At 41.1% G+C, this 26,399-nt stretch overlaps 1 protein-coding gene across 1 annotated transcript; it reads left to right on the top strand.

The window, feature by feature from the left end:
* Positions 1-1,696: 1,696 nt before the first annotated feature.
* On the top strand, positions 1,697-26,399 carry coq2 (coenzyme Q2 4-hydroxybenzoate polyprenyltransferase). Its single transcript, XM_073065029.1, has 7 exons — positions 1,697-2,091; positions 2,862-3,028; positions 12,533-12,654; positions 14,917-15,002; positions 17,478-17,611; positions 20,656-20,844; positions 25,993-26,399. The coding sequence occupies exons 1-7, from the start codon at positions 1,896-1,898 to the stop codon at positions 26,143-26,145; spliced, it is 1,047 nt and encodes a 348-aa protein (XP_072921130.1). The 5' UTR covers positions 1,697-1,895; the 3' UTR covers positions 26,146-26,399.

Raw genomic sequence — 26,399 nt, 5'->3', positions numbered from 1 at the left:
AACACAAAATGTGATGGAGCATGGAAGTGAGAATAAGAAATAAAGACACATTTAGAACATGAAACGTCGAGTCATGATGAAGCACTAAGACGGGATGCAAATACACAACAGTGGAAACGAGGATACGGACTTTGAAAGTAGGTTTAACATTAGTTGATGAGAATGGAGAAATCCAGGATCCAACACTTCCAATGTTTTATGGAGCCAGCTACATCAGGTCCAAGGTGGCTCAACTCATTTGAACTTTTAAGTCTTGAGTCTTTTGAGACTGCTCAAAAAGAGAGACACACGCATGGTTCAGAGGAATATGTCAGGTTCATAGCTTTGAGTGCTATGTCTAAAGCCCTGACAACACGAGAGCTAGAGAGAGCATCAGCCACAGATCTAGAGCTGCAGGAGATTGTGTTACCTAAAGCCTTGCACACACGGGCACTCGCCCTAGCTCATGGGACATGGGATTAGGTGGTACAAAGCAGCATCTCATAACCAGGGTTTGGTGGCCTGGTATGGATAAAGCAGCTGAGAAATACTGCAAAACTTGTCACGGCTGTCAAATTGTATCTAGACATGACCTTCCAGAATCACTAAAACTGAGACCATTACTGGATGGTCCTAGGCAGGAGGTAACTGTGGATTTGCTTGGACCATTACCAACAAACCATTCCATTCTAGTGCAAACACAAGGAAATCTGCAGATGCTGGAAATTCAAACAACACACACAAAATGCTGGTAGAACACAGCAGGCCAGGCAGCATCTATAAGGAGAAGCACTGTCGACGTTTTGGGCCAAGACCCTTCATCAGCACTTCTCCTTTAGATGCTGCCTGGCCTGCTGTGTTCCACCAGAATTTTGTGTGTGTTATTCCATTCTAGCAGGAGTTGATTACTACAGCTGATTTCATGACCTCCATAACCACAGTTATTGACAGTCTAGAGAACATTTTCAGTAGATATGGACTGCCCATATCTATCAAATCAGAGAATGGACCTCAATTCAGATCTGAACAGTTCAAGGAATATTGTGAGAGTCATGGAATCAGACACCTGAAACAACGCCAAAGTGGGCTCAGGCAAATGGTGAAGTGAAGCGCCAAAATGCATCACAGGTGAAAAGGATTAGGATAACTCAAGCAGGACTTGACTGGAAACGTGAAGTGAGAAAGTATGTGACTGTGTGCAGATGCGTGGAACATGCCGCTACAGGGAGAAGTATGCCGAACTTCTCTACAACCGCAAAATGAGGGGGAAGTTACCAGATGTCAGGGAGGTACACAGAGCAGAACTGAAAGTACGAGATCGGGATGCAGAACAAAAAGGAAAGTACAAGTTGTACGCAGACGATCACAGAGGAACACAAGAGTCTACTGTAAAAGTTGGGAACACTGCTTATCCAGCAAGAAGTGGACAAATTCACCACACCTTTCATCACCTCACAGGGTGGTGAGGAAAACAGGAAATCGTGGTAATTGAATCTCCAGTTGGAGTGCAGTATGCAAGGAACACCACATATGTAAAAAAAAGTTCAACTCAAGAGACTGCTGACAAACAGGAGGAAATTCAAGGAGAGGTACCGGAACAAGAGGACAGATAAAGACAAGCTCAGGTTCACAGTACGCAAAAGTCATTACCAGACATTGAAAGCAAAGATAGAGAGACTTCAAAAACAACCTCTGAAGTTTAACAATTTTGTATTGAAGTAGAGCTTTACTTGTGGGTTTTGAAACAATACACAACACCCACCGTCTCTGATTTCTCAAAGGCCTTGCTTTGCGCGGCCACTGGCTTGTGCGGAGACACGCATGCGCAGCGGCTGCTCCGGGAGGAGCGATGGCGCTCTGCGGGACGGGACGCCGACCCTGACCCACGCGTGGCGCGTCTCGCACAGCCGCTGGGGATGCTGCGATGTGTCGTGTCACGCCGGCTGTGGGCGGCAGCCGCGCCGCTGGCGAGTCGCGGCTGCTGGCGGGTCACGGCTGCGGCCGCCGCGCCCGATCGGAGGAGCAGCGGCCTGTCAGCGGCGAGGTTGGTGGGGCTGACGCCGCCGCTCGTACAGCCTTACCTGAGGCTGATGCGGGTGGACAAGCCCACCGGTAAAGCAGGGGACGGGGACGGGGGAGCTGGGGTAGGGTAGGGGGTGAAGTGGGAGTTTCATAACACCATTGCATTGCACCATGACATTGCAGGGGGTGGAGTAAATGGATGGGGAGAGGCTGGGGCGGTCTAGGTATATATGGCACCTTTTCAGGGATCGTTCCTGATGCCAGCCCGGAGAACAACTCCTCTTTGAGGGCCCGCAGAGAACAGTATGCAATTTCCCCATTACTGTAAAAGCGAAGTCCCACTGACGCAGCAAACCTGAAATAGACAGACAGATAGGAGCAGGTGCAACGTGCCAAATCACCTGCAGATCTGTGCTCGCAGTTGAATAATCAGAGTGAGCTACTCAAACGATTAAATCACTTTTTAAGTGGGTTAAGAATTTACTACACAGTCATCTGAACTAGTCGATACCAGCAGTCAATATGTACTTTTTCCTATTGAACTTTTCTGCATTTTATGTTCTTCATTTACTTACATTATGACTTACATTTTAAATTATGTTGGTCAAAAGGAATATGTAATACCTCCTCATAATTTGATTCTGTAATGATTCTACTGAAGGAGTAGATTGAATTTCATTTAATTACCACTTTTGAAAGATGACACCTCTGCTTTGGATTGTTGGATTAGATCTTTAGTGTGGGTCCTGCAGCACGCTCTTTATAATGATGTTAGAATTAATATCCTTTTTGCAATTTTAATTTAGTAATATTGCATTGGCAATCAATATGTTTTAATTTGTTACAATTTAATATTTTAGGGACCTGGTTGTTGTATTTGCCTTGTACCTGGAGTATTGGCTTAGCAGCAGAGCCAGGATGCCTTCCGGACCTGTCCATGCTTACCCTCTTTGGAACAGGGGCACTGTTAATGAGAGGAGCTGGGTGTACAATCAATGACATGTGGGATAAAGACATAGATAGAAAGGTAACTTATCTGCTCGAACACACTCTGTAAGCTGCTTGCTGTAATACACTTTTCACAGTTTATATTATTTTAAGAAAAGTGCCCGTTTTAGAGCTTGTGCTTGCTTTTTGTTTTGCACAATCCTTCAGCAGTATTATAACACCATAAGACGTAGGAACCAAATTCGGCCATTCAGCCCATCGAGTCTGCTCCGCCATTCCATCATGGCTGATCCTGGATCCCACTTAACCCCATACACTTGCCTCCTCGCCATATCCTTTGATGCCCTGACCGATCGGGAAACGATCAAGTTCTGCTTTAAATATACCCACAGACTTGGCCTCCGCCACAGTCCATGGCGGAACATGCCACAGATTCACTACTCTCTGTCTAAAAGAAGTTCCTCCTTACCTCTGTTCTAAAAGGTTACCCCTCAATTTTGTGCCCTTTAGTTCTGGATACCCCCATCATAGGAAACATCCTCTCCACATCCACTCTATCCAGTCCTCCTAACATTCAGTGAGTTTTAATGAGATCCCCCTGTGTTCTTCTGAATTCCAGTGGAGTACAGGCCCAAAGCTGCCAAACACTCCTTATATGTTAACCCTCTTCATTCCCGGAAACATCCTTGTGAACCTCTTCTGGACCCTCTCCAATGACAACACATCCTTTCTGAGATGTGGGGCCCAAAACTGTTAACAGTACTCCAAATGTGGCCTGACTAATGTCTTATAAAGGCTCAGCATTATCTCCTTACTTTTATATTCTATTCCCTTAGAAATATTTTATCATGAGTCTCCAAGTACTTCAAAACCTCATCCTTAATAAGAGACTCCAACACTTTCCCCACCACTGAGGTTATGCTAACTGGCTGATAATTTCCTTTCTTTTTCCTTCCTCCCTAAAAGAGTGGAGTGACATTTGCAAATTTCCAGTCCTCCAGGACCATGCCAGAATCATGTGATTCTTGAAAGATCATGATCAATGCATCGGTTATCTCTTCAGCAACCTCTCTCAGGACTCTGGGATATAGTCCATCTGGCCCAGGTGACTTATCCACTTTAAGACCTTTGAGCTTGCCTAGCACTTTTTTCTTTGTAAAAGCAATGGCACTCACTCCTGCTCCCTGACACTCGCGGACTCTGGCACAGTGAAGACAGATGCAAGTTCATCTTCCATTTTTTTGTCCCCATTACAACCTCACCAGCATCATTTCCCTGTGGTCCAATATCAACTCTCACTTCCCTTTTACTCCTTATTAAATTGAAAAGAAGTCTTTTAGTACCTTGCTTTATATTATTGTCTAGTTTCTCCTCATATTTAATCTTTTCCCTTTTTGTAGCTTCTTAGTTGCCTTTTGTAGGATTTTAAAAGTTTCCCAATCATCCAATTTCCCACTCACTTTTGCTACCTTATATGCTCTTTCCTTGGCTTTTATGCAATTCTTAACTTCCTTTGTCAGCCAAGGTTGCCTACCCTTGCCATTTGAGAACTTCTGTGGGACATATCGATCCTGTGCCTTGTGAACTATTCCCAGAACTTCAGCCACCTCTGCTCTGCCGTCATCCCCACCAGTATCCTCCACCAAACCACGTGAGCAAGCTCCTCTCGTGCCTCTGTAATTCCCTTTATTCCATTGCGATACTGATAACGTGAGTTATGCCTTTCCCTCTCAACTTGCAGTATGAATTCAATCAGATTATGATCACTGCCTCCTAAGGGTTCGTTTATGTTAAGCTTCCTAATGAAATCTGGGTTATTACACAACACCCAATCTAAGATAGCCTTTCTCCGAGTAGGCTCAACTGTAAGCTACTGTAAAAAGCCATCTTGTGGGCCTTCAACAAATTCCCTCTCTAACGATCCAACGCCAACTGATTTTCCCAATTCTCTTGCATATTGAATCCCCTATTACAATTCTGACGATGCTCTTACTACATGCATTTTCTGGATCCCTTTGCAATCTCAACCCCACATCTTGGCTACTATTTGGATGCTTACATATGATTCCAATAATGGTTCTTACCCTTGTAGATCCTTAACTCCACCCACAAAGATTCAGCAGTCTCTGATCCTGTGTCACCTCTTTCTGAAGATGTAATTCCATCTCTTACCAACAGAGCCACACCACCGCCTATGCCTTCCTGCCTGTCCTTTCAATACAAAGTTTATCCTTTGATGTTAACTCCCAACTATAGCCTTCAATCATCCATGATTTGGTGATGCCTACAGCATCATACTGACCGATCTCTAATTGTGCCATGAGTTTGTCCGTCTTATTCCGAATGCTGTGCGCATTTAAATACAGCACCTTCAGTCCTGCTTTTTTTGCCCTTTTGACTTTTGCCTCTATGGTACAATTTAACTTATTGCTCTGTATACATTTTTAAAAATTTATTCATTTACGGGATGTGGACATTGCCAGCTAAACCAGCATTTATTGCCCATCCCTAGTTGCCCTTGAGAAGGTGATGATGAGCAGCCTTCTTGAACCACTGCAGTCCCTGAGGTGTAGGGACACGCACAGTGTTGTTTGAGAGGGAATTCCATTATTTTGACCCACCGACAATGAAAGAACAGCGATATGTTTCCAAGTCAGTGACTTGGAGGGGGATTTCCGAGTGGTGGTGTTCCCAGGTATCTGCTGTTCTCATCCTTCTAGATGGTAGTGGTCATGGGTCTGGAAGGTGCTGCCTTAGGAACTTTGATGTGTTGTTGCAGTGCATCTTGTTTATAGTACACACTACTGTAACTGTTTGTCGATGGTGGAGTGATCGGATACTTGTGGAAGGGGTACCAATCAAGTGGGCTGCCTTGTACTGGATGGTGTCAAGTTTCTTGAGCATTGATGGAGCTGCCCTCATCCAGGCGAGTGGCGACTATTCCATTACACTCCAGACCAGAGTCTCGTAGATGGTGGACAGGCTTAAGAGAATCAGGAGCTGAGTTACACATCACAGGATTCCTAGCCTTTGACCTGCTCTGGTAGCCACGATGTTTATATGGCTAGACCAGATTAGTTTGCTGTCAATGGTAACCCCCAGGATGTTGATAGTAGGGGATTCAGTGATGGTGATGACAAGGGACGATGGTTAGAGCCTCTCTTGCCTGGCACTTAAGTGGCTTGACTGTCACTTGTCAGCCCAAGCCTGGATATTGTCAAGGTCCTGCTGCATTTGGGTTTGAGCTGCTTCACTATCTGAGGAGTCACAAATGGTGCAGAACATTGTGCACTCATCTGCGAACATTCCCACTCCTGACCTTATGAAAGGAAGGTCATTGATGAAGCAGCTGAAGATGGTTGGTCCTAGGACACTTCTCTGAGGAACTCCTGCAGTGATGTCCTGAGGATGAGATGATTGATCTCCAACCACCATAACCATCTTCCTTTGTACCCAATCATTAGCTTGTCCGTCCTTAAATTCATATTACACCATCATCTACTTGTAAACCTGCTGGCTCATCCTCAGCTCTATCATCCTGGTTCCCATCCCCCTGCTATATTAGTTTAATAGCTCTAGTAAACCTGCCCTCAAGAATATTGGTCCCCCTCAGATTTAAGTGCAATCCGTCCCTTTTGTACCGGTCACACCTGCCCCAGAAGAGGTACAAATTATCCAGAAATCTGATTCCCTCTGCCCCTGCTCTAAATCTTCAGCCACACATTTATCTGCCACTTCATTGTATTCCTATCCTCATTGTCGCTTGGCAAAGGCAGCAATCCAGTGATTACATACTTGAAGTCCTGCTCAGCTTCCTTCCTAATTCCCTGTATTCTATTTTCAGGACCTCCTGCCTTTTCTCTACCAATATGTACTATGACTTCTGGCTGCTCGCACTCCCTTTTCAGGATATTGTGGACGTATTCAGAAACATCTTGGACCCTGGCACTTAGGAGGCAAACTACCATTTGTGTTTCTTTTTCACGTCCACAGAATCACATATCTGTCCCCCTAACTATAGAGTGCCCTTTTACTGCCATTCTCTTCCTTTCCCTACCCTTCTGAGCCACAGGGCCAGACTCAGTGCCAGAGGCACGGTCGCTGTTGCTTCCCCCCCCCCCCCCCCCCCCCCGGTTAGGTCGTCCCCTCACAACAGTACTCAAAATGGAGTATTTATTATTGAGGGGGATGGACATAGAGGTGCTCTCCACTGTCTGATGTTCACCCCTTCCCACTCCTGAAAGTCACCCATTTATCTGTCTCCTGTAGCCTTGGGGTGACTACCTCCCTGTAGCTCCTATCACCACTTCACTTTCCCTAACAGGCCAAAGGTCATCTCTTAGAAATCCCACATCTGACACCCAGAACAGAAAACTGGCCCTGTAGACAAACCCTCTATTCTCTCAAGAGTTAAATAAGTAATAAAGAATGAACTTGTCTACTTACCTTACTTTTACCTGTTCTCGCCGAAGCCCTGTTGAGCCAAAGCCTTACCACTCTGACTCAGACCACTTTGCTAGACGGTACCCCTCTTTTATGGAGACTGGGTTTTTAAAGCTCTTCGCCGGACTTGCGCAGGAACGTTTCTACTATGTCTCCGCAGTACTCCAGATAAAAGATTCCTGTAGCATCATAAACATAGAACAGGTCTTGAATACTAAGGGGAAACTAACAAAGGGAAATGGATTACAGGTTAGGTCGGCTGTAGAGATAGAGATGTTTTTAGGACAAAGAAGGTGAATAGTCTCAACTCAGAAGTATTGTTCAAGGGAGACACAAGACTACAGATGCTGAAATATGGAGCCACACGAATCTGCTGGAAGAACTGAGCAGGTCAAGCAGCATTGGTGGGAGGAATGAAATTGCCGACATTTTGTGCCAAAACCCTGAATCAGGACTTGATACAGGGTTTTAGCCCAAAATGATACCTATTTCTTGCCTCCCACTGGTGCTGCTCGAACTGATGAGTTCTTCCAGCATATTGTGGAGCTGTTCAAGACTTGAGACGTGTTACCTGGTTGGAGGGTTGGGGATTCATTCCAATTAAGGATTGATTAAGAAAGGAATGGGTTGGTTCTGTTTGATAACAAGCAGATGTTGGAGGGAGAGCAAGACCGACCTGAGAGAAGTTTGATGTCCTGGATTCAAAAACTTTAGACCAGGTTGTCTTTAAATAATGGAGAACCTTATCAGAGTTTTTCAGGTAGAACAGTACAGCATGGCCAGTCAAATTGAATCATGGTTTTGTGCTGATCTTCATGCCAATTGAAACTAAATGCCCTCTTCATATATATCATCCATATCCCTCAATTCCCTTAATTTTCATGTGTCCATGTTAAACTCCACCAAACTGCCTGATTCCACTACCACTCCTGGTAGCTATTCCAGAAGCATAACAACCTTTGCATTAAAAAAAACTTGCCTCTTTTGTCACCTTTAAACAACAACAAACCCCCAAAGCATCTTTTCTAGTGTATATTTCTTCCTGGGGAAATCACATTATTTAACAGTAACTCTTATCATGACTCCCCTTAGCCTCTTGATGCTCTAGGGAAGGTGTTCCCAATTTTTTTTTATGCCATGGACCTCTACCATTAATTGAGGAATCTGTGAAACTCAGGTCTGGAACAACCGCCCCACTCTAGGGAGAACAACTGCCAAGGTAGCGTAGTGGTTAGCGCGAAACTATTACATCTTGGGGCGTCAGAGTTCGGAGTTCAATTCCAGTATCTTCTGTAAGAAAGTTTGTATATTCTTCCCGTGTGCCTGTGGGTTTCCTCCAGGTGCTCTGGCTTCCTCCCACAGTCCAAGTTCATGGCAGTTAATAGGTTGATTGTCCTGTGATTAGACTAGGGTTAAGTTAGTCCTAACTTAAGTTAGGGTTAAGTTAGGCCCAGAAGGGCCTGTTCTACGCTGTATCGCTAGACAAGTAAACCCAAGTTTGTCCAACCGTTCCTTGTAGCTCGTATCCATTAATCCAGGCAGTACACTGGTAAAGCTCTTCTGAACCCTCTCCACAGTCTCCTCATCCTTATTATCGGGTGACCTGACAATATTGTAAGTGTGGTCCAATTAAAGTTTTGTATGGGTGCAGCATGGCCTCCATACTCTATATTCACACCCCTACCAGTGGAAGCAAGCATGCCATACACTGCCTTTACCACCTTGTCCAGTCAGCTGTGGATCTGGATCAAGATCACTCTGTACTTCAATACTGTTCAGGGGTCTAACATTAACTGTATACTTTCTTTCATTTGACCTTCCAAAGTGAAACATTTCTCACTTACCTGAATCACACTCCTCTGGCCATAAATGTAACTGTTGTATTATTGCCTGCTGCGTTTATTGATAGTCCTTTACACTGTCCACAACTTCACCAATTTTGGAGTCACCCACACGCTTGCTAATCCACCATCTATATTTCCATCCAAATCACTGATACATGTCAAAAACAACAGAGGTCCCAGCACCAATTACAAATGAGAAAATCTGCAGGTGCTGGAAATCTAACCAACACATATAGAGTTGGATAAACTTAGCAGGCAAGGCTGCATCTATGGAAAAGAATACAGTCGACATTTTGGCCTGAAATGCTGTCTGGCCTGCTGAATTCCTGCAGCATTTTGTGTGTGTTCCCAGCTCCAATTCCTGTGGAACACCCTGGCCATGAACCTCTAGCCTTCATCCCTGCTGTCTGTTTTCTTTCGGCAAGCGGTTCTGAATCCAAACTTGCAGTTCACCCTGGATCCCATGCATCTTTTGAATCAACCTACTATGAGGGCCCTTATCAAATGCCTTATTAAAACCCATGTAGATAATGTCCACTGCCTTACAGTCACTAAGTTCCTTTGTCACATCCTCAAAAACTTGATCAAATTTGTAAGGCATGACCTGCCTTATCTGCCACAGAGCTATGCTGACTGTCCCGAAGCAGGCCTTGCCTTTCCAAGTACACATAAATCCTACTCCTCAATATCCTCTCCAGTAACTTCCCTACTATTAATGTGAGGATGAATTATCCCTACTTCCTTTCTTGAACAAAGGCAAAACTTTAGCTACTTCCCAGTCCTCTGGGATCTCTCTCTTGTTGCTGAGGATCACAAATGCTCCTTTTGATATTCTGGGTTATATGCCAGTAGACCCTAGAGGCTTATCAATCTTAATACTTTTCAGAAGATGGAGCACTATTGCCTCCTTAATCTCAAACTATTGCAACGTATTATCATGCTCCAGTCTACCTTCACTATTCTTAAAATTCTTCTCCTCCGTTAGTATTGAAACAGTTCACATTTAATAACACAGCCAATTGCTCTGACTCCAAGCACAAATTTTCTTCTTTGTCCTTCAGTGGACTTGCCCTTTCCTTACTTACCTCCTGTTTCTTAATACAAGTGTAAATGTGCCTTGGGATTCCCCTTGATCCTGTTTGCCAAGGGTAATGGGCCCTTCTGGCCTTCCTAATTGCCTGTTTGAACACTTCCTCGTACAGGCCGATCTCTCTGCTCAATGTTGATGTAAAGATCTTAGCTAAAGTGTTGGCTCATAGATTAGAAACCGTTATTCCCTCCATTATCTCTGATGACCAAACAGGCTTTATTAAAAACCGTCTCCCTTTTTTTAACATTCGGCGTCTATTTAATATTTTATACTCAGTTCCAACTGGGACTCCTGAATGTGTTATCTCCCTTGATGCGGAGAAAGCATTTGACCGTATAGAGTGGAACTACCTTTTTGCAGTCTTAGAAAAATTTGACCTCTGCCAAAGTTTCATCTCTTGGATCCAATTGCTGTACCTGTGTCCTACTGCTTCTGTTCTAACTAATTTTCAGAAATCCCAAGTATTTAATCTCAAACGTGGCACCCGTCAGGGATGCCCCTTAAGTCCCTTTCTCTTTGATTTGGCTATAGAACCTCTGGCGATAGCATTTCGAAATTGTCCTGAATTGACCGGGATTTGGAGAGGGCGTGTTGAGCATAAAGTTGCTCTCTATGCTGATGACTTATTACTCTTTCTCTCAAATCCGTCTACATCCTTACCTCTAATGTTTTCACTTCTTGACCAGTTTAGCCAGATCTCTGGCTATAAACTCAACTTACATAAGAGTGAACTTTTCCCAATTAATAAAGAAGCACAAGAACTAATATTTCGTGATCTCCCTTTTAAAGTAGTCCATAATCAATTTACTTATCTTGGAATTACAGTCACAAGGAAGTTTAAAGATCTCTTTCGTGAAAACTTTGTCAATCTTTCATATGCTATAAAACAGAGTCTGGTACAATGGTCACCTCTATCTATGTCCTTGGTAGGTCATATTAATGTTGTTAAAATGTATGTTCTCCCCAAATTTTTATACTTATTTCAATCTATCCCAATTTTTATTCCTAAATCTTTTTTTGATTCCTTAGACTCTATTATTTTGTCATATCTGTGGCAGAATAAGCGCTCTAGAATTAATAAAATCTACCTCCAAAAATCTAAAAAAGAAGGTGGCTTTACCTAACTTTCGCTTATATTACTGGGCAGCTAATATACGTTGTGCTGCCTTCTGGTCTTTCTTCCACGGTCAACCCGAGTGCCCTAACTAGGTGGCAATGGAGTTGAGCTCCACTAAAGAATTATCTATATCTGCACTTCTTGGCTCTGCACTCCCTAGCAGTCTGCCCAGATCAATAGCTAATCCTCTGGTTAGACACACTTTGCGTATATGGGCTCAGTTCAGGAAATGTGGAATGCTGAATCGTACGTAGTAGGTAAAAAAAAGGTGATTATGTGCGACAGGACTAGAAACGGAAAACCCCTGGAAACCAAAGCACTGTAACCCTGTAACCACTGCATGACCATGCAGACCATAGCACCTGGGAGGCAACACATCATCCTGAAGTCTCACTGCAGCCAGAAACCTCCTTGTGACAGGCCCGCATTATTTGTGAGCCTTCGATCCACAAATCCATTTGTGCGAAGGTGTGTAGTGCATGCTGCTTGTTTGGTCATCTCTGCATATAATTTGCAAGCATTGAAAACTCAGAGCAAAGAAGATCAGACCACATAATTAATGCAGAAACCAGGTAACTGCAAAGGGTTCACAACCTTTTTATTGCAACTGTAAATGTCTAGCAATTCATTTGCATGTTCTGATAGTCAAAACATCGACTATCCCTTCATCTCCACAGATACTGCTTGGCCTGTTGAATTCCTCCAGCAATTTGCTTTTGCTCCAGGTTACAGCATCTACAGTCTCTTGTGCCTCCAGTCACAATGGCACTGACCTTTTAAGGGCAAGGTTTCTAAAAATCCTTGTATCTGGAAGTATAATGTTGCACAATTTTCATAGTCATTGATTTGCATCGCAGTTGTCACAGAGAATGCCTGTTAACTTTGTTTCTCTGGCTATAGATGCTGTTAGATCTGCTGAAGTTTTGCTTTTGCTTTTATATTTCTAGATGAGGGTTTGTTTTATCCTAAGTTTCTGCCTGATCTATTGTGCATTTCCAGCATTTGTTTATTTTAATTTGCAAAATTGTGATTCCAATTCCACAGTTTGATTCCTGTTAATCATCACTTATTTCTTCTGTTCTTGAACAGGTTGTTAGAACTGAAAATCGGCCCATAGCTGCTGGAGAAATCAGTCACTTTCAGGCCCTCGTGTTTTTAGGTGGTCAGCTGAGCCTAGCACTTGCTGTTCTTTTGTGTCTAAATTATTACAGGTAAGTGAAGTAGCTGCCCTCTATTTGAAATAGGTCAGATTCTGCTATTTGACTTTTGTAAGTGGAATGAGAGAAATAGATTTCATATGTGTACTTTTTTTTTATAACCCAAATGTTGTATTCTCTTTCTAGGACATAGGTGCCACCTTCTTAGAGGTGCTGCCTCTTGAAAATGGCCTTGATGGCTAGGAGGATTGTTGTGTCTGAAACTGACAGTGCATTGTGAAAAATCAGTTCGTAGGTGTGTTTGTGATTGGGAGACTGACTATTTTTTCCCAAGATGCTCCAAAAGAGGGATTGCACTGGAAATGATGTAATTGATGCTTCTCTGGCAAATAAATCACATCAGATGTACAATCTTAGCACAATACTGAAGTGCCCAGACAAATTTCAACCAGCATGGAATGACCCAGATATAAATGTTACTCTTTTTTAAATTCTGTTGTAAGTAGATTTTTAGACCTACAGCACAAAGACAAAGAGCGCTGTGTAATCTAATTATAAGGGTATCATTTGTCAGGAAAGTAATGTGTTCATATTTGCCTGCTGAAGGTACTCAAACTTTTTATTATCCAGACTGGATCAGTTAATATCCTCAGCTGATTAGGTCTATCATTTTCAGTGAATGCAAATGTACAACATTATCAAGGGCCAATTATGCAGGTGAATAACCAGCTGTTAGCAGAATACAGACATACAAACAAGCTGGATGAACTCAGCAGGTCGGGCAGCATCCGTTGAAATGAGCAGTCAACGTTTCGGGCCGAGAGTCCCTTCGTCAGGACTGAAGTAGGAGGGGCTGGGGCCCCATAAAGAAGGTGGGGGAGGGTGGAAAACCAATCAGAGGAAAGATCAGGAGGTGGGGGAGGGGATAGGCAGGAGAGGTGAAGAAGGAATCTAAGGGGAAAGCACTATGGGTAGTAGAAGAAGGCAGAATCATGAGAGAGGTGATAGGCAGCTAGAAGAGGAGACAGAGTGAAAGTGGGAATGTGAGTGAAAGTGACCTGCTGAGTTCATCCAGCTTGTTTGTATGTGTTGATTTGACCACAGCATCTGCAGTATACTTTGTTTTTAGAATACAGACATCCTTGCTTGTGACCTACTACAGAATGTGCTGAAGATGATATGCTGGTGCATCTCAGAATCAGGTTTCATTTCACTGGCGTATGCCTGCAGATCTTTCACTGTTACCCTTGGGTTCTTTTTCACCTCCTTCAGCATTCATCGATTGGAACACCTGACTTCACGTAGCTTTTGTAGAAAGTCATTACCCCAGAGGTTCACATACTTTTTTGAACTGTAATTGTTTAAATGGTATACTCATTATTGATGAGAAGAAGTACAATTGTGTGTTATTAGTTTAGGCAGATTGTGTTTGTCTATTATTGTGACTTAAAATGAAGATCAGACCACATCTTATGATTAATTAATGCAGTAAACCAGGTCATTGCAAAAGGTTTGACCTTTTTCTTGTAACTGTATGCTCCAACTTCATTGCCCATGAAGAATAGAGGCATGTACTTCATGTAGAAGAAACAAATGCAGAAACCACTAAGGTTCTGTCATATGTGTCCAGTGCACCTGCCAAATAACAATAAATGTATTGATTGTGTTGACATTTACAAGCAGTGAAAATACAATGTGCATCTGTATAAACAAAGACTCACCTGTCTTTGAATGGCAGTTATGATGTTACACAGCTTGCAACCACTAGGCAAGAGTGTCCGGAAACTGTTCACAGCAACTCTGTAGCAATTATGTAAAATTCATTTGGTCCTTTATTGAGAAGCATCAAAAAAGAATGTTTTATATCGGTACATATCTCTGCTCCTTTGGGCTATTTCAGATGTTTATTATACTGTACTTCAAAGTCTTTAGAAGAGGTCAGGGTGGTGCCTTGAGAGAGCAAATCAATGGATGACGAGGAGTAACTGTGCTACATTCTTTATGCAATGCACAGAGCATTTACGGGTAAACTATTGAATAAAAATTTGTTGTTTGAGTGAACAGAAATTAATCCACTTCAGTTACTTGAAAATATTGTGGTTTAATTTCATGTTTATATTGGATGGTGTTCTGTGTTGTTTACTGAATATGTTTTGCTGTTCCTTTTCATTTTCAAATCCAGCAGCTTTAACAATTTGTTTTGTATCTCATCACTTCATTTCCATGGAAGCTGGCTAAGACACCAATTTAAATCTAATTGCTTTTGGTAATCCTCTATTTTTCTAAATCTTCTGAAATATTTTTTTCTATTAACAGTATTGCACTTGGAGCTGCATCACTGGGTCTCGTGGTCACCTACCCTCTGATGAAGAGGCTAACTTATTGGCCGCAGTTAGTTCTGGGTAAGAAAGTTGAGTCTTCAGAGTAACTCCATGAATTGGGGGGAGATCTGTTGAAATCCGCAGCTATAAATAAAATGCTATAACTTGGATTTTTAAGATTCTTCTAAAAAACATTCAAGTTCTGTCATTAGCAATTTTTAAGATACAGGAGTAACATTAGACCATTCAGCTCATCAAGTCTGCTCCATCTTTCAATCAAGGCTGATTTATTACCCTCTCTCAGCCCCATTCTCCTGACCTCTTCCCATAACCTTTGACACCCTTACTAATCAAGAGCTTATCAGCCTCTGCTTTAAATATACTCAATGACTCGGCCTCCACAAAGGCAATGAATTCCGCAGATTCACTGTCCTCTGGATAGAGAGATTCAGCTTCATTTCCACTCTAAAGGGACATCCTTCTATTCTGAGGCTATGCTCTCAGGTCCTAGACTCCCACTATAGAAAACACCTCTGCACATCCACTCTATTGAGGCCTTTCTATGTCAGATAGGTTTCAATGAGGTTGCCCCTCATTCTTCTAAACTAGTGAATACAGATCCAGAGCCATTAAACGCTTTTCATACATTAGCCCTTTTGTTCTCAGGGTCATTTCTGTGAACCTCCTATGGACCAACTGCAATGCTAGCACATCCTAGCATTGATATGGGGCCCAAGATTGCTCACAGTACTCCAAGTGCAATCTGACCAATGACTTATAAAGCCTCAGCATTACATCCACTGCTTTTATATTCTAGTCCTCTTGAAATGAATGCTAACATTGCATTTGCCTTCCTCAGCCTGTAAGTTCACCTTTATGTTATCCTGCACAGGACTCTCAAGTCTCTTTGAACCTCTGATTTCTGAATTTTCTCCATGTTTAGAAAATTTTACTTTGTTATATGTCTTGAGTTAAAAAGGAAATAGATTTTAAAACAATGTAAGAATTCAGTAAGGTGAGACCACTTAATTTATTGCACTGTGCTCCTGTGTACTGAGAAAAAGAGATCCATGTTCCTTCAATGGAAGCCTTTTGCTAAATAACATCCTCTGTTCTATTGAGTAAAGTTAAGGGATCTGGCAATTGAGATGCATTATAATGCATTTCTATCAAGCTGCCAGAGAATTATTTAACCTATAATTTCTTCCAAAGAATTAAAATTAAACATCTCCCCCCCCCCCCACACACATTCCCCACTAATACTCTCAACTATTTCCTTATCCATCTTTTCTTAAGCAGGAACATACAAAATATAAATGTCAGTTCTGCTTTTGATGTAGCCAGCTTTCAGTTATTCCAACCAGGTGATACATTGCTATATGTTACTGCCTCCAAATATCCTGCCTTCTTTTGCATGCTATGTAGTTTCATTCATTTTAATAATTTCTAAACAGTCTTTAAATTTAGCTTTTTCCTGAATAATGTTAAACAAACTAAAAAGCATTGTAAGATCAAGTTCTTATTCCTAGACTGCTTGTGTCGTGGTTTCTTGAAATGATCAGGAGATGCAGACGATTCTTCGAGAAGTTAAGCCTTTATTTGCAAACAAAAGCTGAAGCAATCAATGAGCTTGTCACTGACTGCTCCCCGAGCCCTGGTACACAGCGTCTTTTATAGCCATTTCTTATCTTAGTTGCATTAGCATACCCTCGTCTCCTATCTCAGTTACATTAGCATGCCCTATCTGCTTGCAACGCTTATCTCCAGCACATTAGCTTCTCGATTCGCCACCAATATTTCTGCTTAGTAGCCCATACTTGCTCTAGTCTACTCCCTGGAACACGTGTTCCTCTTCCCAGCATTGACTGGTCCCCATACATCACACCACTCCATGATCCCGTCTACCACCGTTATCACTACATGCTTACTTTCACTGTTAGCTACATTCTCAAGGCACTGATGCGTTCAGTAGTACAGAAACAATACAGAGATTTCATTCTGGCTAATGAGTTGGATACATAGTAAATATAAGGCTGGTTACATAGTTTTGGTTACACAGCAAACAATGCAACTTTATTCTCCAATACTCGCAGTTTTTGAGTTATTCACATGGCCTTTCCATTAAGATGGTGATGATCATGTCTTTGTATGCAGAACTAATTATTTTCCACTTGTCCATCTTTGGTATTTAAATTTTTTATGTAGTCAATGAACTAGTGTTGCACAAAATAAAAAATGAGGAACTTATTTATCAGAAGTAGGACTAAAGTTTCGTAAGATGCTGTGGATGAAATTCATTAGAAGTTTTCATGTCTTCGGAAAATTATTTTAAGAGAGTAAGCTGTTGCTTGATGCCATTTTTAAAATAAGAATATCTATTTGCTTGAGATGTTTAAAGCAGTGGTTTCAAGTAAAATGCAAATAGTCAGCAGCTGTTTCACTTTACATCTCATCTCTTCTCTCCCCCCTTCTGTTTGATGCCCACTAAAATTTGGGGCAAGTCCTTTATAATTTATCTAAATATAGTTGATTTATTACAAAATTATTGTTTTATAGGACTTACAATAAACTGGGGAGCACTTTTAGGTTGGTCTGCTGTGAAGGGTTCCTGTGATTGGTCAATCTGTCTACCGCTTTATATTTCTGGTGTAATGTGGACATTGATATATGACACAATTTATGCACATCAGGTAAGTTAATATCATAGTTCATCTAAATGTTATTTTCATAGCTTCCAAACCAAACCATGGAGCCTCACAAAAGTTGTTAAAACCTAAGTTACATTATTTGAGAGGAACAGCTAAAACTGCATTTCATCATACTATAGCATTCCAAATGGTAGCCAAACAACTTATAGAGGTTTTAGATGGGAAAGCAGGAAAAATATCAACATGGGTGGAAGGAAATTACAGTCTGACCCAAAACATGAGGTTTATATTGTTATATTTTCTACCTTAAAAACATAAAACTAATTGAAAGTGTAAGATGGGACCCCAGAGTTAACGAGTCTTAATTTCATTTTTGCTTTAAGCAAAGCATGTGTATATAATGTGGCGGCGTAATGACGTATGCCATTTACATACTTTTACATATAACACACAATGCATTATGTAAACAACAAAGAATGCTTAAACAATATATATACAATATTACTCAAAGTTCTTCTGCAGAACTTGACTGTCCGACTTGCTTCTGTCTCCCCAGGAAATCCCAGACAGCCTATCACCTTCTAGCTATCTTCTTCCCCCCCCCCACCCCCACTTTTTATTCCAGCATCGTCCCCCTTCCTTCTCAGTCTTGAAGAAGGGTCTTGGCCCAAACGTGGACTATTTATTCATTTCCGTAGATGCTGCCTGACCTTCCGAATTCCTCCAGTTCCTTCCATCTGCAATTTTTCAGCCCAGTTTTCCAGCTGGTCCAGATCCCACTGCAAATTTTGATAGTCTTCCACTCTGTCCAGTACATCCCCAATCTTGGTGTCATCCGTAAATTTGCTGAAACAGTTTACCTCATTATCATCCAGATCATTGATATAGATGACAAACAACAATGGACCCAACACAGGTACTTATAGAACACCAGTAGTCACAGGCCTCCAGTCAGAGAGGCAACTATCTACTGCCACTCTCTGGCTTTTCCAGTGAAGCCAATGTCTAATCCAATTTACTACCTCATCTTGAATGCTGACCGACTGAACCTTTGTGACTAACCTCCAATGTGGGACGATGTCAGAGGTCTTGCTGAAGTCCACGTAGACAATGTCCACTACCTTACCTTCCTCAATTTTTCTGGTAACTTCCTTGAAAAACTGTAAGATTGGTTAGACATGACCTACCAGGCACAAAGCCATAATGTCTAACCAAATACTTATGTATCCGGTCCCTTAGAAAACCTTCCAATAACTTAACTCACTACTGATGTCAGGTTCACGGCCTATAATTTCCTGGTTTATTCTTAGAGCCTTTTTTAAACAATAGAACAACATTAGCTATCCTGCAATCCTCTGGCTCTTCACTCATGGTTAAGGATTTTGCAGAAAGAGCTCTGTCACTTTTCTGCCCAACTGACCAAACCTTTTAATACTGAACTCAAATGCTTGCATTCTCACTATCAATTATATCTTCTATTTTGTATCATCTTCAAACATCTTTATCATGCAACCTACATTTAATTCAAATCTTTAATATATAATTAGTGTTTCATATTCTAAGGAATTTCCCACATTCTCACAGCCCAGGATTGTTTGTTTGTTTGTTTGCCCATGTGTTTGACCAATCCCTTCTTCAACTAGCAAAGCTCCGTTGCACGGTTGATCCTGACACCAGCCATAGCCCTTACTGCCTGTCCATCCCGCAGTCCTTTTACTTTTGCCAAACCCCTCCCCCTCCAATTTCTCATGCTTAAGACATGACATACCGAAACCTACATCATTGTTGCATCATGTCTTTTTCCATATGGCTGAATTTCTAGCTCAATGCACTCTATTTCATAAAGTATTTCAGTTTTACTGTGGCATAGGATATAGGAACAAAGAAGGTTTTGATAGAACTAACAGAAAACACTAGCTAGGCAATATTAATGGAATCCAGGGCTGCAGGAATGTCACATTTATAATTCTAGTCATTGCATCAGAGGAAGATTTTGATACCTTAAATATTTATGTTCTTGCATTCTTGTGCAATTAACTACAGTTAAAACATTTGCTTTCCTGGAATAACTGTTGTTCACCAATTAATTTAGCAGTACAATGATTACCATGCTTTTGTTGCATTTATTGATAAAGCAAGATTTATTTAACATCTGATCAATCATATACTGTTATTCTACTTGTTAATATGCACTTTCTGTGTAACTAACAGTTTATTCTGCACTCTTATTATAGTTTTACTTTGTACCTCATTGCACTGTGGCAATGAGTTGATCTTTATGAATGAGTATGCAAGACAAGTTTTTCATTTAACCTTGGTACATATGACAATAGTAAACCAATTTACCAAGTGGTATGTCTTTCAACAGACAGTCCTGCCCTCTTTTAACCATAACTTGAATAAATCCAAAATAGAAGTATGAAGCAATTGTGTTTCATTTACTCATGTCTAAATGAAATTTTACTAGTGAAGAGGCTAGTTTAAAAGAAATCATGCATGGCTGAAAGGATTTTGGAAAATTTTGTTTTACGTACAAAATATAAGTGTTTTACTCCTTTCCTACATTTGAGAGAAGTGATATTTACTGAAATTTTAATGTTAGATTAAATATTTAATTAGAAACATAGAAAACCTACAGCACAATATAGGCCCTTCGGCCCACAATGCTGTGCTGAACATGTACGTACTTTAGAAATTACCTAGGGTTACCCATAGCCCTCTATTTTTCTAAGCTCCATGTACCTGTCCAGGAGTCTCTTAAAAGACCCTATCGTAACCGCCACTACCGTTGCCAGCAGCCCATTCCAAATGCTAGCCATTTCAGCACTAGGAAAAAGCCTCTGACTGTCCACACAATCAATGCCTCTCATCATCTTACACATAATTCTGTGTTTTCCAAGTAAGTAAATGTTGTAATCTTTTTTTTAATCGAAGAGAAGCATTGTCTCCAGATACTTGTATACCTATTATGAAGTGATAGATGTCGTATCTTGGTTTTGGGTGCATGATTATCATGAGAAAACAAGTTTTTTTTTAATGTGACTTATTGTTCCTCAGCTTATGTTATTGTGGGTTTCTGTATCTAGGATAAAGCAGATGATACTCTGATAGGAGTGAAATCAACTGCACTGAAGTTTCAAGAACAGACCAAGCAATGGCTAATGGGATTTAGTACTGTCATGCTGACAGGATTGACAGTGGTAGGAGTAAACAGTGAACAAACATTGCCCTACTATACAGCTGTGGTAGCTGTTGGAACTCATCTAGCCTATCAGGTATGCATATCTGTAGCTGTTCCTTTTATAACTAAATGAGGCTGGAGTTGGGTTGGAATTATTTTTGTTACTTTTTATCCACTTCCTCCTAAATGACAGAAGCTGCACTTTGGCATAGGAATGATATTTCCTTTTAAAGTACTGTTTATTCTAAGGAAGCAAAATCCCTTGCAAGATGCCATAAAATGCTTCAATAAATTAACACGTAGTAGTACAATTTGAGGAGAATGTCCATCCAGTTTTGTGGTTACAGATCCTACATAAATTGCGTTCTGTCAGAAATTACTGCTTTAACATGCAATTCAGTTAATGAACATTTTGATTACAGATGAATAATCAATGCAAAAGATCACTGAATTAGAATTTTTAATACAGGCAGATACCCCTTGTGCAATTTTGAACCTTCAAATAAAACCCTAATGAATAGTTAGAATTACAAAGTTTCATTCCACCAGATTGTAAATGGTTGTCAGATCTAAATTTTTTAAATGTAAACATTGATTTGCTTTCTTTAGTTTATTCTTTTTTAAAATTTCATTTTCTGTCCCTAATATGACGCAGAATTCATCCACTCTCATTTTCCCTAATTTGTCCGTCTTTCCTTTGTTTATTTACTTAATTCTTTAAATTCATCGATTTTTGTCTCCATCATGGGAGGCCTCTTGGAATTGAGGATGGCCTGCTTCACTCTTACTTTTGTGAGTTCTGAGGTAGTTGATGAGGCAAATGTAGGAACCATAGACTCTTCCCCAAATGGGGTAAGAGGTAGCCAATAGGATGAGTGGATGGGTAGATTATGAGGTGGTGCTCTTCTTCTATTGCATATGTGGGATTTCTGTGTGCTCCCAATGCATTGTCAGTACCATCCTGAATGATCCTTCTCCATTTGAGTACCATGGGCCAGAGGTTGCCATGAGTCAGTGGAAATCTTTTAGAAAAGTTTGAGTATGTTCTTAAATCACTTTCTCTGTCCACTTGTTAATCTTCTCTCATGACAGAACTAGGAACTGAGCATCTGTTTCGGGAGCTCTGTGTCGTGCATGTGAACAATATGGCCTCCCATAAGTAGCTGACTGAAGTAGCTGGTGCCTTAATGCAGGGGATTTCCTTGGGAGATGGTTTGGTATTCCTTCCAGTGAACTTGCATTGAGGATTGATGGTAATATTTCTAGTGCCTTGAAATGCCTGAGCTTTGAAACTAACTCACACAACAACAGAGGTGCCAAAGAGAAAGAACCAGGGAGCAAGAAAAAAGAACTAGACATGCTGAAATTGTGGAATGAAGAAAGAACTTGTTGTCAGAGATCTGAAATAAGGAGGTTGCAGAGAATGTCCAGCACATCTGGCAACTCTTTTGGAGGTAGAAAGATGAAAATTTGGTTTGGGAAATCTGAAACCAAAAAGAGAAAACAGGCCATGTGTCATCCTGGAAGAAAGAATTCAGAGCTAACACCACAGTTTTGACCTACCACCCTATTCCTCTCCTGACAGCCACCACCTGGTCCTCTAAACATTCCTCTTATAGCTGAACTGGCCACTTCTAACACAAACTGAAAAGGCTGTTGCATAGAATGCTTGAAGCAGGGGTGTCAAACTCATTTTAGGTTACGGGCCAGATTAAGCAAAATGCAGCTTCATGCGGGCCGGATCAGTCGGACGCGTGCAAACACAGCTTTCGTTGCCTCCATTTTTTCAGCCTGCTCTCATGTGTCTCAGTCTCTGCTGTAACTACAAAGTGTTTCACTTTACAAATTCCGTTTCTTATGAAGAAGACTGCCGAATAAACACTAAAAACCCTGAAAACCTGGTACCTGAATAAACTCAGCATTAGCCATATCATACGCCATAGGCGCTTTGATTACTGGGGCCAGCTTTAATAGTAATTAGATATTATCTCGCGGGCCAAAGATAATTCCACCGCGGGCCTTGAGTTTGACATATATGACTAGGGGGTAATGTGGTGAGAGAGAAAGTAAGATGTTGTTCCTCAAGCTTGCATTGGATTATGTTAGAAAGATACACAATTGTAAATGGAATGGGCAATTAAAAAAGTATCAGGCCACAGAAAGTTCAGGGTAATCCTTAGGAATTGGGAATTCTATAAATTGCATCTGGGGTGAGCTTTGCATGCAGAACTCTAAATTGAAAGAACTTCACTTGGAAGGACGTTTCTTTCGTTTTATCTTAAACACAAGAGATCCTGCAGGTGCTGGAAACCCAGAGCAACACACACACAATGTTGGACGAACTTAGTAGATCAGATAGCATCTATGGAAATGAATAAACAGTTGACATTTCGGGCCAAGACCCTTCTTCAAGACTGTAAAGGAAGGGGAAAGATGCGAGAATAAGAAGGTGCAGGGAGGGGAAGGAGGACAAGCTGAAAGGTGATGGGTGAAGCCAGGTGAGTGGGGTGGGTGAAGTAAGAAACAGTGAGGTGATAGGTGGAAAAGGGAAAAGATATGAGGGGTTGCTCCTCCAACCCGAGAGTAACATCATTGTGGCAAAAGGGGAGGCTGTGGACTGGCATGGCAGAATAGCAATGGGGATAGGAATTTAAATGGTTGGCCACCATCCAGGGTCCCAGACAGTCCTTCCAGGTGGGGCAACATTTCACCTGCACCTCCACTCTATCAGCAAAAATTGGCATATCCCAGTGGTCAACCATTTCAATTCCTATCACCATTTCCATTTCGGCATGCCAGTCCATGCCCCCCCTCCAACTTCTGCTATGATGAAACCACTCCCAGGTTGGAGGAGCAACACCTTTTATTCCAACTAGGTAGCCTTTAACTTGGTGGCATGAACATCAATTTCTTCACTTCTGGTAATTTTCCCCCTCTGCTTTCCACTTCCCTCCTCTTCAAATCCCCACTCTGGCTTCTTAACTCTTCTCCTCGCTTGCCTATCTCCCACTAAGATCCCTCGTCCTTCCCTTTCTCCTATGGTCCACTCTCCAAACCTATCACATTCCTTCTTCTCCAGCCCTTTACATCTTCCATCTATCACCTCTTGCTTCATCCTCCCTCCCCTACCTGTCTGGCTTCACCCATCATCTAGATTGTCCTCCTTCCTCTCCCCCAACCTTATTGCTGCATCTTCCCCCTTCCTTTACAGTCCTGAAGAAGAGTTCTCGGCCCAAGACATCAACTGTTTATTCATTTCCATAGACGATGCCTGACCTGCTGAGTTCCTCCAGCATTTTGTGTGTGGCACTTCAAGTGCATCTTATTGTTTTGGAAGTTGGTCTGTTTATCTATCATCCTATTGTTTAATTCCAAATATTTGACTATGTTCCTTCTATGCAACACAGGTAATTACCCCTGTGTGAAAATTGGAAAGGAAGTTAAACTATTATGTTGCTTTTGTTACCATATATTGTGTATCACAGCTTGTTCTGATTGTACTTTGAAGTGAACTATTATGCAATCAGTATAAACATATCAACATATTGTCAGTTCACATCAAAGGTGGATAATATAAATCCTTCACTCCAAAAAGATGTTGCTAAATGATCATTCATTGATAAATCCAAATGCAGCGAGGAAACATTTTTAAAAATTAACTTGTTTATCATGGAGATTACAAAGATTATAAGTTATGAGATAGGAAAATTTCAAAGTCTGTATGTCTGCAGTCCAAAGCCAAACTGTTAAGTGATACTTAACAGTTGTCCACAGAGTGCTAGTTTCATATAAACAGGTGTAATCTGGGTTTACTTATTCAGACGTAAATATCATTCCCAGTAATTAGTTTGTGCCAGCGTGAGTTATTTCTAGAGCAAATTCACTGCAGGGAAAGGAATAAACTAGATAACTTGCAGCATGTTTAGATTTCATAATTTAACTGAATTGTCCTGAGTCCTACAGGCTAAAAGAAGAAATTTATAACTGGGATTACTTCATCATTTTTTACTGCAGAGGTTTCCTTTGCACCAGAGAAGAACAAATTTAGTTCTATGACTTCTAATTTCAGAATCAGGTCATGACAAAAGTCGTGAAATGTGTTGTTCAGTCACAGCATTATGTAGCCATAACAAATTACTGAAAGATATAATAATAAAAAATAAATAGTGCAATAGAGGAATAGGGAGGCAGTGTTCATGATTTCATGGACAGTTCAGAAATCTGATGGCAGAGGGAAAGAAGCTGTCCCTAAAATGTTAATGTGGGTCTTCAGGCTCCTGTACCACCTCCTTGATGATAGTAGTGAGAAGAGATTATGTTCCTAATGGTGAGGGCCCTTCAGCCTTCTTGAGGCACCAGCTTTGAAAATGTCCTCGATGATGACGAGGCTTGTGCCAGTGATGGAGCTGGCTGAGTCTACAACTCTGAAGCCCCTTATGATGCTGTGCGTTTGATACAACCGATCAGAATCTTCTCCTCAGTACATCTGACCTGTAGAAATTTGCTAAAGTCTTTAGTAACACACCAATCTCCTCAAACTCCGAAATAAAGTATAGCCACTGGTGTGCCTTTGTTGTGATTACATCGATATTTTGGGCCCAGATTAGATCCTGAGATATTGATGCCCAGTATCTTTAAATTGCTCACCTTTTCCACCCCTGACCCCTGAATAAGCATTGGTAGGTTTTCTTCAGCGTTTACCTTCCTGACATCTGCAATCAATTGTTTAGTCTTGCTGACGGTGTGTTATTGTGACACCACTTGACTAGCTATTTTGCTCCTGTATGCCTCCTTGTCATCTAAGATTGTAAGTTTTAAAATCAATCAATGTTGATCTAAGCACAGATAATGTTCCTCTTCACTCCTTGTGGTTCAGCGGGTGGCTTTTTTTGGTGCTTCTGTAGCATTTGACTTTTTTTCAGAAGCAAGTTGAGCTCAATGCTCAACCCAGCACAGATGAAAAACATGCAAAGAGCTGGCTGGATTTGAACTTGGGACCACTCACCCCAAAGTCCAGTGCAAATGCCACTACACCACTGGCCAGCTAAGGATCAATAATGGCTGACTTTACAGTTATGAGTTAATGGTCTTGTTCATCAAAATAGCAGTAAATAAGCCTGTTATCATCATGCATAGTTAAGCTTTTAAATAAGAAAATCGTTTTATAAAGATGCCTGTAAGATTTCTTCTTACTTAAGATGCCAATTTATCTGACTGTATATTTTGCTCTTTCTTAAAACAGATTTACTCATTGGACATAAACAGTCCTCAAGACTGCTGGAAGAAATTCTGTTTGAATCGCACATTGGGACTAGTACTGTTTTCTGGAATTGTGTTTGGAAATTTGTGGAAAGGAAAGACAAAGACTGATGAAGCAGAAAAGGTGCAGAGCTGATGTGACTTATCAGAATCTGTGTGCCAGAAACTAAAATATTATAGTAAAACAGATAAAGAAACTTTAATATCATACCTTTACTACCTTCATATAATTTGGAAATGAATGAGTACAGATACTTATAATAAGTACAAGTTCTGTGTTGTTTCAGAGAAATAATAAAATTATTCTACATTCATTCCAGATTTTAAAATAGTTTTGAGTAGTTCAGGTATTTAATTAAATATGCTGTATAAAAATCTACTGTTAAATCA

Source organism: Hemitrygon akajei, chromosome 13 (assembly GCF_048418815.1).
Source record: "Hemitrygon akajei chromosome 13, sHemAka1.3, whole genome shotgun sequence".
Lineage (NCBI taxonomy): Eukaryota > Metazoa > Chordata > Chondrichthyes > Myliobatiformes > Dasyatidae > Hemitrygon > Hemitrygon akajei.
This window is presented reverse-complemented; position numbering and strand designations above follow the sequence as displayed.